Consider the following 16,182-nt stretch of genomic DNA (forward strand, 5'->3'; position numbering starts at 1 on the left):
TTTTCTCTTCACATACCGAGAGAAACTTTTACAATCAGTTTTTATGTTCCCTGCAAGCTTACTCTCGTACTCTGTTTTCCCCTTCTTAATCAATCCCTTGGTCCTCCTTTGCTGAATTCTAAACTGCTCCAAATCCTCAGGTCTGTTGTTTTTTCTGGCCAATTTGTATGCGTCTTCCTTGGATCAAATACTATCTCCAATTTCCTTTGGAAGCCATGGTTTGGCCATCTTTCCTGATTTACTTTTGTGCTAGACAGGAATAAACAATTGTTGCAGTTCACTCATGTGCTCTTTGAATGTTTGCCATTGGCTATCCACCGTCATTTCTTTAAGTAATGTTTCTCAATCCATCATAGCCACAACTCATGCCTCATACCATCGTAACTTCCTTTATTAAGATTCAGGACCCTAGTCTCAGAATCAACCACGTCACTCTCCATCTTGATGAAGAATTCTATCATATTATGGTGGCTCATCCCCAAGGGGCCTCGCACAACTAGATTGCCAATTATTGCTTTCTCATTGCATGTTACCCAGTCGAGGATGGCCTGTTCTCTAGTTGGTTCTTCAACGTATTGGTCCAGAAAAACATCCCATATACACTCCAGGAATTCCTTCTCTACGGTATTGTTACTAATTTGATTTGCCCAATCTATATGCAGATTAATTATAATTACCCATAATTACAAATGTTCCTTTATTACATGCGTCTCTAATTTCCTGTTTGATGCCATCCCCAACATCACCACTACACTTTGGGGATCTATATATAACTCCCACTAATGATTTTTTGCCCCTTAGTGTTTCTCAGTTCTACCCATGCAGATTCTACATCGTCAGAGCTAATATCTTTCCTCACTATTGTGTTAATTTCCTCTCTAACCAGCAATGCACTCCACCGCCTTTTCCTTTTTGTCTGTCCTTCCTAATACTGAATACCCCTGGATGTTCAGTTCCCATCCCTGGTCACCCTGCAGCCGTGTCTCCGTAATCCCAACTATATCATACCTGTTTACATCTATTTGCTATTTAATTCATCCACTTTATTGCGAATGCTCCTCGCATTAAGACACAAAGCCTTAAGGCTTGTTTTTTAACATTATTTGTCTCATTCTCACTATTTTTCACTGAAGCCCTGTTTGGTCCTTGCCCTTGATTTCTCCGCCTATCACTTTTCTTATTCTGCTTTCTGTCTTTTGTTCTTGTCCTTGATTCCTCTTCCTCTGACTCTTTGCATAGGTTCCCATCCCCCTGCCATTTTAATTTAAACCCTCCCCAACCACTCTAGCAAATATTCCCCCTAGGACATCAGTCCCAGTCTTGCCCAGGTTAACCTGTCCAGTCTGTACTGGTCCCACCTTCGCCAGAACCAGTCCCAATGTCCCAGGAATCTGAAACCCTCCCCCTCACACCATCTCTTCAGCCAAGTATTCATCCTGCTATTTCTACTCTGACTAACACGTGGCACTGTGAGATCACTACCTTTGAGGTCCTACTTTTCAACTTACTTCCTAACTCCGTATATTCTGCTTTTAGGACTTCATCCCTTTTTTTACCTATGTCATTTGTACAAATGTGTACCACGACCACTGGCTGTTCACCCTCCTTCTCCAGAATTTCCTCTAGACGCTCTGAGACATCCTTGACCCGAGCACCACGGAGGCAACATACCATCCTGGAATCTCGTTTGCGGCCACAGAAACACCTATCTGTTCCCCTTACAATTGAATCCCCTAAAACTATTGCATTCCCACACATTTTACCCCTCCCCTGTGCAGCCGAGCCAATGGTGGTGCAACGATTGTGGCTGTTGCTGCTTTCCCCTGGGAGACCATTTCCCCCCAACAATATCCAAAGTGGTATATCTGTTTTGCAGGGGAATAGCCACAGGAGATTCCTGCATTGCCTGGCTAGTCCTCTTGCTCTGCCTGGTGGTCACCCATTCCATGCCTGCCTGTGGACTCTTAGCCTGCAGTGTGACCACCTCTTTGTATATGCTATCCACGATACTCTCCACCTCTTGGATGCTCCACAGTGTCCCCAGCTGCCGTTCCAGCTCCGAAACCCAGGCTTCCAGGCGCTGCAGCTGGAGACACTTCCTGCTCACAAGCTGGCTGCAGGCACTGGAAATGTTCCTGGCTTCCCACATAGAGCAGGAGGAGCACACCACAGCTTTGAGCTCCCCTGCCATGACTTACCCCTTTAAGTTAAGTTAAACCTTTTGGAAGATACTTAATATCAATTAATATCAATTACTCTCAGGCCCTTCTTCCCTGCTCCTTGTTGTTAAATAATATAGCCCTTACAAATGATGAACCTCAAAATAAGACCTTAAAAACTATAAGCGATTATAGTAAATACAGACCCGACTGTACTCACAGTACTCAAAGGATCACCTCGCTCAATCCTCATAGAACTCCCTCAGTCACCAAATTCCAACTTAAGCACTCTACTGCAGCCCAAAGCAGCACTCCTGTGCAGACAAAGTCAGCACTGTAAGATGTCTATCCCAGCCTTGGCAGTATTCAATGATGGAGCATCCACAGCCCTCTTGGGTAGAGATTTCCAAAGATTTGCAACCCTTTGAGTGAAGGAATTTCTCCTCATCTCAGTCCTAAGTGATCGTCCCATTATCCTGGGTGTGCTCCCCCATGATTTTGATTCCCCGACCAGCAGAAAGAATCTCTCAGCATCTACCCGATCACACCATCTCAGAATATTGTCACTTTCAAAAAGATCACCTCTTATTCTTCTAAACTCCAAGAATATAATCCCAATTTCCTCAGCCTCTCATCGTAGGCCAACCCCTATATCCCAGGAACCCATCTAATGAACCTTTGCTGTACCACCACCAATGCAAGTGTATCCTTTCTTAAACATGGAGACCAAAACTGAGCACAGTATTCCAGGTGCACTCTCACCAAAACCCAGTACAACTGCAGCAAGTCTTCCTTATTCTTGTACTCCAAACCCCTTGCAATAAAGGTCAACATGCCATTTGTCTTCCACATTGCTTGCTGCACCAGCATGCTGACTTATTGCATCCCTTGTCTCAGCCCACTCAAGTCTCTTTGAACATCAACACTTACAAGCGTCACGGATAGGGAAGAGGCAGAAAAACTGTGCCAATTTCCTCTCACCACCTGCCTGTAAGCAGAAGGTGTTTTGAATTATGTTTGAAGTATGTGGTGGCATGGTTTCCCAATCCTCAATTTACTAATAACCTGCAGCAACTCAAGTTAGGATCAACATACATAAGAACATACAAACTAGGAGCAGGAATAGGCCTCTAAAGCCTGCTCAATATGATCATGGAGGATCTGAATGTATCCTTAACTCTACATTCTCACCTACCCCGATTACCTTGCTTATCAAGAATCTATCTAGCCCTGCCTTAAAAATATTCAAAGACTCTACTGAGTTCTGAGGACGAGAGTTCTCAAGCCTCACAGCACTCAGAGAAAAACATGTCTCATTTCTGTCTTAAATGGGCGACACCTTATTTTTCAATGTGACCCCTCATTCTAGATTCTCCCATAAGAGGCAACATCCTCTCTACATGCACCCTGTCAAGAACCCTCAGGATCTTAAAGGTTTCAATCAAGTCACTTCTTACTCTTGTAAACTCCAGTGGATAAATGCCTAACGTGTCCAACCTTTCCTCATAAAACAACCCACCCATTCCTGGTATTAGTCTAGCAAACTTTGACTGAACTGGTTCCGATGTATTTACATCCTTCCTTAAATAAGGAGACCAATACTGTACACAATACTCCAGATGTGGTCTCACTAGTGCCCTGTACAACTGAAGCATAACCTCCCTACTTTTGTATTCAATTCCCCTTACAATAAATGATAACATTCAATTAACTTTCCTAATTACTTGCTGCACCTGCTTATTAGTCTTTTGTGATTCATGCACTCAGACACCCAGATCCCTCTGAATCTCAGAGCTCTGTAATCTCTCATCATTTGGATAATAATCATTCTTCCTGCCAAAATGGACAATTTCATATTTTCCCACATTGTACTCTGGTAAGTCAGAAAGTTAGTTTATATTTTCCACCCTCAAAACATAGGGGAAGGAATGTTTGCAATGCCCTACTCCAAGCACACACACTCACACACAGTAAAGGTTGGGGGGGGGGGGGGGTGGTTATTAACTATGGACAGAAAAAGTACAAGAACCACAGAAATGAATATTAGCTTATATGATTTCCAGAGTCAGGATCCAATGAGGAATTCTTTCACATAGGTATTGACTTCAGCTGGCTGAAGACTGAAGTTGTTGTATTCGCTTTTCAGTTGGTGTTGACTCCAAGATGAAGAAGCACTGGGTCAATTCTGTTGGCACTGCTATGAAATCTTTCAGTAGAGACAGGTTTTGAGGTATAGGCTGGTGCTCTGCTTGGAGGGGTGTGTTTCTTGATGGTTCCCTAGCTGGACATTACAGCAGGCTGACCTGTTCTCAGTGGCATATATGAATTCCAAAATGGTCACTGGAGCCATGTGGCCTTCTTGTCCATAATGGCTTCAAAAAGGGATGTTTATCCAGTGTCTGGAATCGGCTTTGATTTCAGGACTGATAACTTTCCAGACATTAGTTGTTGGGTCTGATGTTTGGAAAGCCATTGTCTAGGCAGATGCACTGACTCCACTAGCAGGGTAAATCACATCCCTGTGGTTCCCTTGGAAGTGGATCTGAACAATCTCAGGTGTGATATGTGTCTGTAAGCAGCTCTCTAGATGAAAGAACATTAGATATGCGAGCCTCTTGGTTTTTGTGATCACAAGCACTCTGTACAATTAAGTGTGAGATTCCAGAAGCTGAGCAAAGAATTATTTTGTTCTTGAAACTCCTGGTGATAGTTCTAAGACAAAGGGGTGACCCTGTGGTCAAGTGATTTGTAGCAGCCATCTTTTTGGTTCAGCATAAAGTCCATTTTTAAAACTAGCAGTAAGGATTAAGTTTTGAACATATGGTGTTGGAGTTGTTCTCATGTCACAGGAACCCAGCACACGTTTCTCACCTTTAAAAAAAATTGAGCTTTTCTGTTCTTTCAACCAAAGTGAATAATTTCACACTTCCCCATATTGTACTCCGTTTGCTCACTGCACACTTTGGATACTTCTGCAAACCACCAATTTCCCTGGGTAGGATGTATGACTTGCACGTTTTGTCCTACATACAGACTAGGCAGTTCCATGCCTACATGTCAGTTGTACACAGTCTTCCTTCTCTCTTGTTTTGAGAAGTTTCTCCTATATCTCTGAGAAATGGGACAGGTTGATGGCTTGGCAAGATTGTCCTAATCTGCCTTCAGGACATGATTTCCACTGGTGACAGTAAGCCCATGTCTAAAGGTGTTGCTCCTAAATAGAACATGGTGATAAAGAGATCTTTATGTTTAATGATATAACAGTGTGAAGTGTTTGCTCAGCGAGATCATCGGATCTGGAATAGTGTGGCGAGGCTATCACATGGTTTATGTCCCATTTTTCACAGGTGTCCCTATAAGGTCTGCCAGTATATCTCAATAGGCCTCAGCCCATTATCTGATATGATCCCTTCAGGAGAAATTTGAACTCATTGTGTCTGCCACGGATGCACTGGAGATATCCTTCGATTGTCTGATGATTGGAAACTTGGAAAAGTGGTCAGAGACTAGGAGAAATTCATCACCACGGATAGTGAATCTGTTGTGATTTTAGACCAAGGGGACAATGGAACTTGGTGAGAGTGTAAAGGTTCTTAGTGTTGATGTGACTGGTGTCTCTGACATGCTTCACACATCCTCACTGTCTTCTTGATGTTGTTGTTGCTCCCTGGCCAAATCACGGTATATACCTTGCCAGGCACCTTGTTCGCTCTCTGCCCATATGCCCCTGGTGTAACTGCGACAATCTGAAGAGCTTCAGGTGCCAGCACCTGTTTTACCTTGAAAATCACACCTCGTGAAATACCTCGTTCACCTTGTATGGCCAAAAATATCGAAAGTGTCAGGTGCTTCTCATATCGTATCAGGCCAACCTTCTACACCGACTGTCCATGATGCCTTCAGTCGTGGGTCATTAGCTGTTTCCTCATGAAGTTGGCTGCATTTGTGTTAACCAAAACCCATCAGATTGACATTGAGTATATCTTCTACATCAATGTCTACATCATCTATTTGTGGCTCTAGCGAGATGTCTGCAGTTTTTTTCAGATTGTGTAACCTGCTCAGTGCATCTGAATGACTGTTTTGTTCCCAGGTCTGTAATGGACATCAAAGTCATAGCCTGGTATTTTATCAGAAGCTGTTGGTCTGGGTGGTGCACTCACCAGTGGCTTGTGCCAAATCATTTCCAATGGTTTGTGGTCAGTTTCCACAATGAGTTGTTTACCAAATAGGGACATGAGGAACGTTGTAATACCGAATACCAGAATGAGTGACACTAAATACCAGAGCAAGTGACACCGGATATCAGAGCGAGTGATATCGAATACTGGAGCGAGCGATACCGAATACCGGAGCGAGTGATACCGAATACCCGATTGAGCGATACCGAATACCAGAGTGAGGGATACCGAATTCCAGAGCGAGCAATACTGAATACCAGAATAAGCAACAGCGAATACCACAGCGAGTGACACCGAATACCAGAGCGAGCAATACCAAATACCAGAGCGAGTGACACTGAATACCAGAGTGAGGGATACTGAATACCAGAGCATGCGATACCGGATACCAGAGTGACTGATACCAGATACCAGATCGAGTGCTACTGGATACCAGAGCCGGTGATAATGAATACCACAGCGAGGGCCTAACACTCTATGCTCAAATAATCAGATTGCGCTCCTGAGTTGGGCAGCAGGAATCAGGAAATTTCCTGGCTCACTGCACACAACTTGGGAAGAGGTGTCCCGAATGGTGGGATTTTTGTTGCGGGGGTGGCTGGGTGGATTCGGAATGGAGCCAGGCCCACCATGCCTCCTGATCAGAGGCAATCACAGGGGCTGCCAAGTGCTGAGGCAGGCCGTTTATAAGGTTCACTTTGGTTCTCTGGAACTTTGTCCCAGTTGTTTTATTAAACATCACACCCGCTAGCCCTCACCATCACATCCTCACACCCCCACCCACCCCCTCTGCCAATACATGTGAACTCATGCCAACCCAGGCCTTCTACCCGCTCCATTGACTCTCATACACTCCATTTCAACACACCTCTTCACCCACCTGTCATGACCCCTTATGGCCATCCTAATGCCAGCTTATAATGCCCTTAATGCCACCACCCATTTCCCCCAACAACCTCCATGGCAACTGATCCAGTATCCATCATGGGTAGACTTCAGGAGCCATGCTGAGATGAAATGAAATAAAGTTCTAAATATCTTTTATAAAAGTTCACTATATATATTAAAAAACACTCGCACTCATTAAAACCCATTCAAAATATTTAAATCCCCTCATGTATGTAATCCTGTATCAAAACAAACAGATTTGTACTCATAGCCACATATCAAATACATCTAATGCTTTAAAAAATTCTTTGAGCTGTCAGTCAAACTGTGACTTTAGAATTCCCCTACTGTGATAATGATAGCTTATAATACTATAATGATAGCACAGCACAGAGTCTGCCAAGTGCTGAGTGGGCTCTTCAAAAGGCCCACCTTGCTTCTCTGGAACTTCATACCATACCAGTTGTTTAATTAAATGTTAAGCCACCTAGCCTTCACCCCTCATACTCCATCAACCTTCTCTCCCCATGCCCAATCCATGTCAGATCATGCCCATGATCATTAACTCACCCAGTAACCATTAAGGACAAACCTCAGGAGCCATGTTGAGACCAAATAAGATAAAGATCTAAATATTTATTATAGCTTTCACTCTCATTCATGAAAGGCTATTCAATACATTAAAAGCTCCTTAAGCACTTAATCCTTTCTGAAAACAGACAGGCTTCTATTCATAAACCCCATATTAATAACATCTAATTCTTCAATGAACTCTTTGAGCTGCCAACCAAACTATGAACTTGCAACCCACTTGCTGTGATAATTATAGATATGGAAAGCAGTCAACCATGAATTATGATGTAATGACAGCCCTTGGGGTATTGTTAACAGACAGTTATTTTAACTGCTAGATCAGATCATTTTTCAATTCTCAGTGACACAGGCAGGCAAATATTTTCCAAATATTTAAAGGGCTGGATATTAAAATTATTTCACAGCTTGAGTTTCCTAAACTCCAACTCAGGCTTTTATCAGTTTTTAAAGTGTTAGGGATTTAAATAGCTTGACAGTTCTAAATACCTTATCCACTTTTCACAAGCATTATGCCTCCTCCATAACTTTGTGACTCCCACACTACAGTATAAGACAAAAACACAGCAGTTGAGTTCAAATACCCCTGCTGAGTTCAGGTGTTCCTCATATGTGAGCCATGCTCTGCCCCCCTTCCCCATTAGAAAAATTAGATCTTTCACATATGGAGGCGGGACTTCAGGATCCAGATCCAGTCTGCCATATTTAAAGATGCACAGACACCATGACTCTGAAAATCCAAACCATAATCACGATTCTACTACACCCAATATTTTTGACAAAGATATTTGTGCGTGTGTGTGTGTCTGCCATGTTTGTGTGTGACTGATGCATATGTGTGTGTCTGGCGTGTGTGTGTGCCTGCTGTATGTGTGTGTCTGGCGCGTGTGTGTGTCTGGCATGTTTGTGTGTGACTGATGCATGTGTGTGTCTGGCGTGTGTGTGTTTGTGTTTCTGGCATGTGTATGTGTCTGGCATGTGTGTGTATGTCTGGCGTATGTGTGTGACTGTTTCGGTTTTCTCTTCCTGCTCTAGCCTGTTTTCTGTGCCCTCTCCCTCCAGTTGTACATGCTGAAGGCACACTGTTTGAGTGAGACAATCTATCGCACAAAGGGCTCCCAGCAACTTCTCCGGGAGCACGTTGTCAAATTCCACGAGTGTATGGAAGACATGGAGTTATACTGTGGGATGTGCGGAGATTCAATTGGAGATAAAAACTCACAACTCCAGGCATTGCCATGTTCCCATCTCTTTCATCTAAAGTAAGTAAGCAAGATTGGAGGAACAGGAATTAACGGTCGGAATTCCTTGGCAGTGCGTGGTCAGGTTGTGTATGCTGAGTCATGTGATCCAGACTCCCACCGTGACTTCAGCACACATTTCAGTCAGGCATTCAGGCATTTCAGTGCAGTATTGGGCAGCACAGCCCTGTTGGAGGGCCAATACTGTGGTAGTGTTGCACTGTCAGACTGTGAGTATTGAGGCAGCGCTGCATTCTCCGATGTTCAGTACTGAGGGAGTGCTGCACTGTCGGAGTGTCAGTACTGACTGAGCACTGCACTGTCAGAGGGTTAGTACTGAGGGAGTGCTGCATTGTCAGAGGGTTAGTACTGAGGGAGTGCTGCACTGTCGGAGGGTCAGTACTCTCTCTCTGTGTCTTTGTGATGGTCACTATCTGGTAGAGGTTTGGTTAGCTAACAGGGAGCAGAGAGTAGGGAAATTGGGTCTTTTTCTGGTTGGCAAGATGAGACTAGTGGAACTCCACAGGGATCAGTGCTGAGTCCTCAACTACTTACAATCTATATCAATGATTTTGATGAAGGGAGTGAATGTACGGTTGCTAAATTTGCTGATGATACAAAGATAGGTCGGAAAGTAAGTTGTAAGGGGAGTTAGAGAGTCTGTTTAGGGGTATAGACAGGTTAAGTGAGTGGGCAAAAATTTGACAGATGGAGTGTATTGTGGGAAAATGTGAAGTTGTCCACTTTGGCAGGAAGAATAGAAAAGCAGGATATTATTTAAATGGGGAGAGATTGCGGAACTTTGGTACAGATGGACCTGGGTGTCCTGGTACATGAATCAGGAAAAGTCAGCATGCAGATATAGCAAGTGATTAGAAAGGCAGGTGGGGCATTGTTTATTGCAAGGGGAAGGGAAGCTAAAAGTAGCAAAGTTTTACTGCAGCTGTACAGGGCCTTGGTGAGACCACATCTGGAGTGCTGCCTACAGTTTTGGCCTCCTTACTTAAGAAAGGATATAAATGCATCAGAAGCTGTTCAGAGAAGGTTCACTCAGCTGATTCCTGGGATGAAGGTATTTGTCTTATGAGGAAAGGTTGGACAGGTTGGGCTTGTACCCACTGGAGTTAAGAAGAATGAGAGAGGATCTTGTTGAAACATATAAGATCCGGAGCGGGCTTGACAGTGTGGATGCTGAGAGGATGTTCCCCCTTGTGGGAGGGGCTAGATCTAGGGGACATAGGTAAAAAAATTACGGGTCTCCGATTTAAGACAGAGATGAGGAGAGTTTTTTTCTCTTAGAGGATCGTGAATCTTTGGAACTCTCTTCCCCGGAGACCAGTGGAACATTCAATATTTTTTAGGCTGAGGTAGATAGATTCTTGACTAACAGGGGAGTCAAAGGTAATCAGGCTGCTTCTAATGATGAGTCTTCCTGTTCCAGATGTATACAAAGCAGTGGAAGTAGGGGTTGTCCGAACTGCAGACGGTCAGCTGTGAAACCTGGCTATGTGTGACAAGGACAACATGCGAAATTCCTTCTTTATTCAATCAATAGCCAAGAGCTGTGGATTCCAAAGGTGGAATGACAGAAACTCAGAAAAAAATACGTTGAGGAGCAACTAACTGACTCGACCTGCCTGAGGGTCAGATCACTCCCAGTGGGTGATTGAAGAGCCAGTTCTGGACAGTGATCAGGTGCTAACCCAGGTGACAGGCACATCGATGTTCTAGAGGCCCCACTCAGTCTGACTTGTGATTGTTTCCCTGAGTCAGGGAGTTTGACTGATATCTGACTCAAATCCATCGGGATTCGCTGTCTGACAATCTAGTAGCTGACGTGTTGAGTGAACAGGAGACTTTTTTTAATGTTTGTTTGATTTTGGGAAATTTCAGTGCTTCATTCAGACCTCAGGAAACATGACTTCAGGAAACAATTCTTCCAGTCTCAGTTCAACTTGTGGCGTTAAAATGTCGTTCTTGTAAAATACTGCAGATGCTGGAAATCTGAAATAAAAACAGAAAGTGCTGGAAATGTTCAGCAAGTCTGGCAGTGTCAATGGGGAGAGAATCAGAGTTAATACAAGATATTTCTCTATAGCTTAACATACCTTTTATCAGAACCTGAAAGGTCACAATCTGAAACAAGAACACTCTTGCTCTCTGCAGATGCTGCCTGGCCTGCTGAATATTTCCAGCAATGCTGTCTTCCTCCTGGTTTTGTTTTGAGTTTTGAATTAATTTAGTCCCTGTGTGTTCGATGTTCCTGTGGGAGGAGACAAGTCCACAAAATAAATTTCAGTAAGAGTGGCAAAGCAGAGGTTGAGAGATCTCCACTCTGACCTCTGAACTCATGGAAAATCCAAGCCCATCTAAATCTCTTAACCAGCAAATCCATCCCAAATCCCAGATCAAACCCTTCCCAAATGCCCTATCAATTCCCAAATCACAATCAAATCCTTTCCAAATCCCAGATCAAAACTTCCCAAATCCCAGATCAATTCCCAAATCCCAGATCAAATCATCCCCAAATCCCGGATCAAATCCTTCCCAAATCCCAGATCAAATTCTTCCCAAATCCCAGATCAAACCCTTCATAAATCTCAGATCAATTCCCAAAACCCACTCCATTCCATCCCCAGCTACACCGTACAGATTTATCCTGTCCTATCGTAAGCCCCACAACATTCAAACCTGCATTCTATGACCCCATTCCAATTCAGAACCACATGATATGCCCCAACCATTGACCCATCCATTCACAATCCTGGCTCTCAATTTATCCTCTCATGCTAGTGCTGATCATTCCATCAGTTATCCCCCACACCACAAACTAAGCTCCTCCAAACAAACCTGAACTTAATATTATTCCATATTAAATCCTGAACTCATACTCATCCCCCGCTTAACCCCAACATTCATCCTCACGCCCTCTAACTTGGTTTCACCCTCACTGATGGACCAGAACCTCTTCCTTTACTTGGCCCTCAGTTCCAACCATATAGGCAACTCAACACCACTGTAAAACCAAGCTTGATACAAAACCGTCACCTCGCCCTCAGCCCCTCATCTTGCCCTCAGCTGCTCACCTCACCCTCAGCCCCTCACCTCACCCTCTGCCCCTCACCTCACCCTCAGCCCCTCAACTCGTCCTCAGCCCCTCACGTCACCCTCAGTCCCTCGTTTCGTTCTCAGCCCTTGACCTCACCCTCAGCCCCTCACCTTGCCTTCAGCTCCTCACCTCACCCTCAGCCCCAGACTGCACTTCCAACCTGACCTCCATGGATTTCTTGAATTCCTTATTTAATCAGTGTGATTAATGTAGTCGTGTTGTTATTGTTATCTGCTTTGAAGTAAAGGCACTGGTAAAAATGTTGGGTGAAAATTGTGTGCCTTGTCGCACCTGAATAAATTAGTGAGCATGATTGTGAGCATTTTCTTGAAGTCCAGAAGAGAATCTTTCTGAACATGCTGTTCCTCACAGAATCATGCTCATCCTTCAACTTTGACAAATGAAACACAACACAGATAAATATAAAGTCATACATTTTGATAGGAAAAGGGAGGTCACCCACGACCACTATCCCCTAGATGGACAAGGGCAGCAGACACATGGGAACACCACCACCTGGAAGTTCCCCTCCAAGTCACTCAACATCCTGACTTGGAAATATATCGCCGTTCCTTTTCTGTTGCTGGGTAAAAATACTGGAACTCCCTCCCTAACCAGCACTGTGGGTGTACCTACACCACATGGACTGCAGCGGTTCAAGAAGGCAGCTCATCACCACCTCCTCAAGGACAACTAGGGATGGGCAATAAATGCTGGCCTAGCCAGCGACACTCACATCTCATGAATGAATTAAATAAAATTTAGCACCTGGAAGATGCAAGTCTTGGTGGGGTAGAGGAACAAAGGGATCTCGGAGTACAAATACACCAGTCACTAAAAGTTGCCCCGCAGCTGAGCAAGGTCATAAAATAGAAAACCAACCACTTGGCTTTATTTCTCGAGGATTAGAATTGAAATGTAGGAAAGTTATGCTAAACCTATATCAAACCTTGGCTATGTCACACTTAGAGAACAAGTGCAATTCTGGCCATCACATTCTAACAAGGATATAGAGGCACCGGAGAGGGCGTGGGAAAGATTTACAAGGGCAATAGCAGAAATGTCTGGGTATACAAATCAGGAAAGATTGAAAGGCTGGTTCTCTTTTCTCTTGAAAAATGAAGGCTGATGGGTGACCTAATAGAGGCCTTTAAAATTACGAAAGGTTTTGATCAAGAGGATACATAGAGAATGTTATCTCTTGAGGGGAAGAGCAATAGAGTTGTTTGCATTTATGGCACAGAAGAAGGCCATTGAGCCCACCGAGGCCATTCCACTCTCCTCAGAGCATTCCAATTAGTCCCACTAACTGCCCCCACCCCACCCGCTACCTGCCCTCATAGCCCTCATGTCTTCATGTTTATTTCCTTCAAGTGCTCCTCCAACTTCCTTTTGAAGTTGTTGTTTGTTTTCGATTCCACCACTCCCATGGGCAGCGAGTTCCACAATTTGTGTCCTGAATTTTAAAAATTTCCCCAAAACCAAGGTTAAACTGACTGACCAGCAGTTGCTGAGTTTACCCTGACATTAGTTTTAGAACAAGACTGAAACATTCTCAATTCTTCAGTTCTGTGACACAGCCTCTAACAAGGTTTGGAATATTGTGTTCAATATCTCTGCAATTTCAATCCTTATTGTCCTCTCTTTATCAATTTTTAGTCTTTCCAGTTCTCAGTTCTCTCCTATTTCACTATGACTTTGTTAACATCTGCTTCCTTGGTAAAGACAGATACAAAACAGTTGTTTTACTATTTATATGGATTATATGGACTTATGGATTAATTTTTATTTTAGCTGCCAGTCTCTTCTCATTTTTTCTCTTTACCACTCTTATTTTCTTTTTCATTTCCCCCACAACTTTCTATTTCAACCTGGTTTTCAATTGTGAAGAATTATCAAACTAACACCTGCCATATACCTGTCCTTTTCTGTTTCATCTTACACTCTATCATTATTCAGGAAGTCCTTACTTTGGGTGCCCTGCCTCTCTCCCTCATGGGAATCCTTTGATTCTTTTGATAGGATTACTCCTCATCTCATTGAAATTACCTAATGAAGTATTTTTACTCTTGATTGCTCTTTGTTTTTTCCATAAGTAACCGAAACCTTATGATACATGATCAGCATTACCTAAATGTTCCCCGACTGACACTTGATCCATTGGACCCACCTCAGTGCCCAGAAGCAGCTCCAGCAATGCCCCTTTCCTCAATGAGCTGGAAACCTATGATCAAAACAAAATCTCCAACATGCTCTAGGAACTCATTCCTCTCTCTCTGTCTTTTGCATCAATATTATCTGAGTCTTTTAAGGATAACTGAGGCCTTCCCCCCTTATCACTACATCATAGCTTTTGACAGCCCCTGTAATTTCCAGGTGCATTTGCTCTTCTAGATTTTTTCCACTAGTTGGAGATCTATATTAACTTAATAATGGTGCATCTATTGTTTCTTCGCTCTAACTAAATATATTCTGTCCTTAATCCCCCCAGAAAATCCTCTCTCCCCTGCCCTGTAATATTCTCTTCATAAATACAACCAACCCCTCCTTAGTAAACACTTCCACCCCTCCTCCTTTCGTTCCTTCCTGCAAATCTCCTATGCAAGAACATTTACTACCCAGTCCTGAGCCAGCACTCCATTATTGCTCTCTGTGCCTACAGCCCACCAACCTTATTTGCTATGCTTTCTGGTTTACATACATGCATTATAAATGTTATTTAGTCTTTATTGTATTCCCTCTTACTCTCACCCCACCCGATTCATTATTATTTCTTACAGTGATTCTCACAATCCTTTGTGCACTTTTTGTTTTAGATCTGGTGTTACATCCTGGTGCATATCGCACCCCCCTGAATTAAATTGCCTTCCTAGGACCCTGCCTGGGTATGACCTGTCCCATCAGCAGGCTAGACCCATCAGAGGTCAGGAAGAAATGGCCCTGAACGTCCTCAACATTTTTACAATTGAATGAAGTCTCATGGCATCAGGCCAAACATGGGTAAGGAAACCCTCCTGCTGATTACCACCTATCTCCCTCCCTCAGCATATTGAACACTTGGAGGAAGCACTGAGGGTGGCAAGGGCGCAGAATGTGCTCTGGGTGGGGGACTTCAATGTCTATCAACAAGAGTGGCTCAGTAGCATCACTACTGACTGAGCTGGCCGAGCCCTAAAGGACACAGCTGCTAGACTGGGTCTGCGGCAGGTGGTGAGGGAACCAACATGAGGGAAAAAACATACTTGACCTTATCCTCATCAACCTGCAGCTGCATCTGTCCATGACAGTATCAGTAGGAGGGACCACCTCACAGTCCATGAGGAGATGAAGTCCCAACTTCCCATTAAGGATACCCTCCATTGAGTTCTTTGGCACTAATTCCATGCTAAATGGGATAGATTTCAAACAGATCTAGAAACTCAAGACTGGGCATCTATGAGGTGCGGTGGGCCATCAGCAGCAGCAGAATTGCACTCGAACATAATCTGTAATCTCATGTCCTGGCATATCCCCCACTCTATCATTCCCATCAAGCCAAAGGATCAACCCTGGTTCAATGAAATGTGCAGGAGGACATGCCAGGAGCAGCACCAGGCATACCCATAAAATGAGGTGTCAACCTGGGGAAGCTACAGCACAGGACTGCTTGTGTGTCAAACAACATAAGCTGCAAGCAATAAATAGAGCTAAGTGACTCAACAACCAACAGGTCAGATCTAAGCTCTGCAGTTCTGCCACATCCAGTCCTGAATGGTGGTGGACAATTAAACAATTCACTGGAGGAGGAGGCTCTACAAATATCATCATCCTCAATGATGGGGGAGCCCAGCACATCAGTGCAAAAGATAAGGCTGAAGCATTTGCTACAATCTTCAGCCAGAAGTGCCGAGTGGATGATCCATCTCGGCCTCCTCCGGAGGTCCCCAGCATCACAGATGTTGTCTTCATCCAATTCAATTCACTCCACGTAATATCACGCAACAGCTTTGGATACTGCAAAGGCTTTGGGCCCT

The 16,182-nt window shown here is 43.9% G+C and overlaps 1 protein-coding gene across 2 annotated transcripts in view; it reads left to right on the forward strand.

Annotated features, from left to right (window-relative positions):
- rapsn (receptor-associated protein of the synapse, 43kD) overlaps positions 1-10,574 on the forward strand; it is a 543,441-nt gene extending 532,867 nt beyond the window's left edge. For both annotated transcript variants that reach the window (XM_041196585.1, XM_041196586.1), the window contains 2 exons: positions 8,882-9,081; positions 10,502-10,574. In XM_041196585.1, the coding sequence (XP_041052519.1) occupies positions 8,882-9,081; positions 10,502-10,574 (273 nt within the window). The remainder of the gene's footprint in view (positions 1-8,881; positions 9,082-10,501) is intronic.
- The last annotated feature ends 5,608 nt before the right edge of the window (positions 10,575-16,182 follow it).

This window comes from Carcharodon carcharias, chromosome 10, assembly GCF_017639515.1.
Source record: "Carcharodon carcharias isolate sCarCar2 chromosome 10, sCarCar2.pri, whole genome shotgun sequence".
Taxonomy (NCBI): domain Eukaryota; kingdom Metazoa; phylum Chordata; class Chondrichthyes; order Lamniformes; family Lamnidae; genus Carcharodon; species Carcharodon carcharias.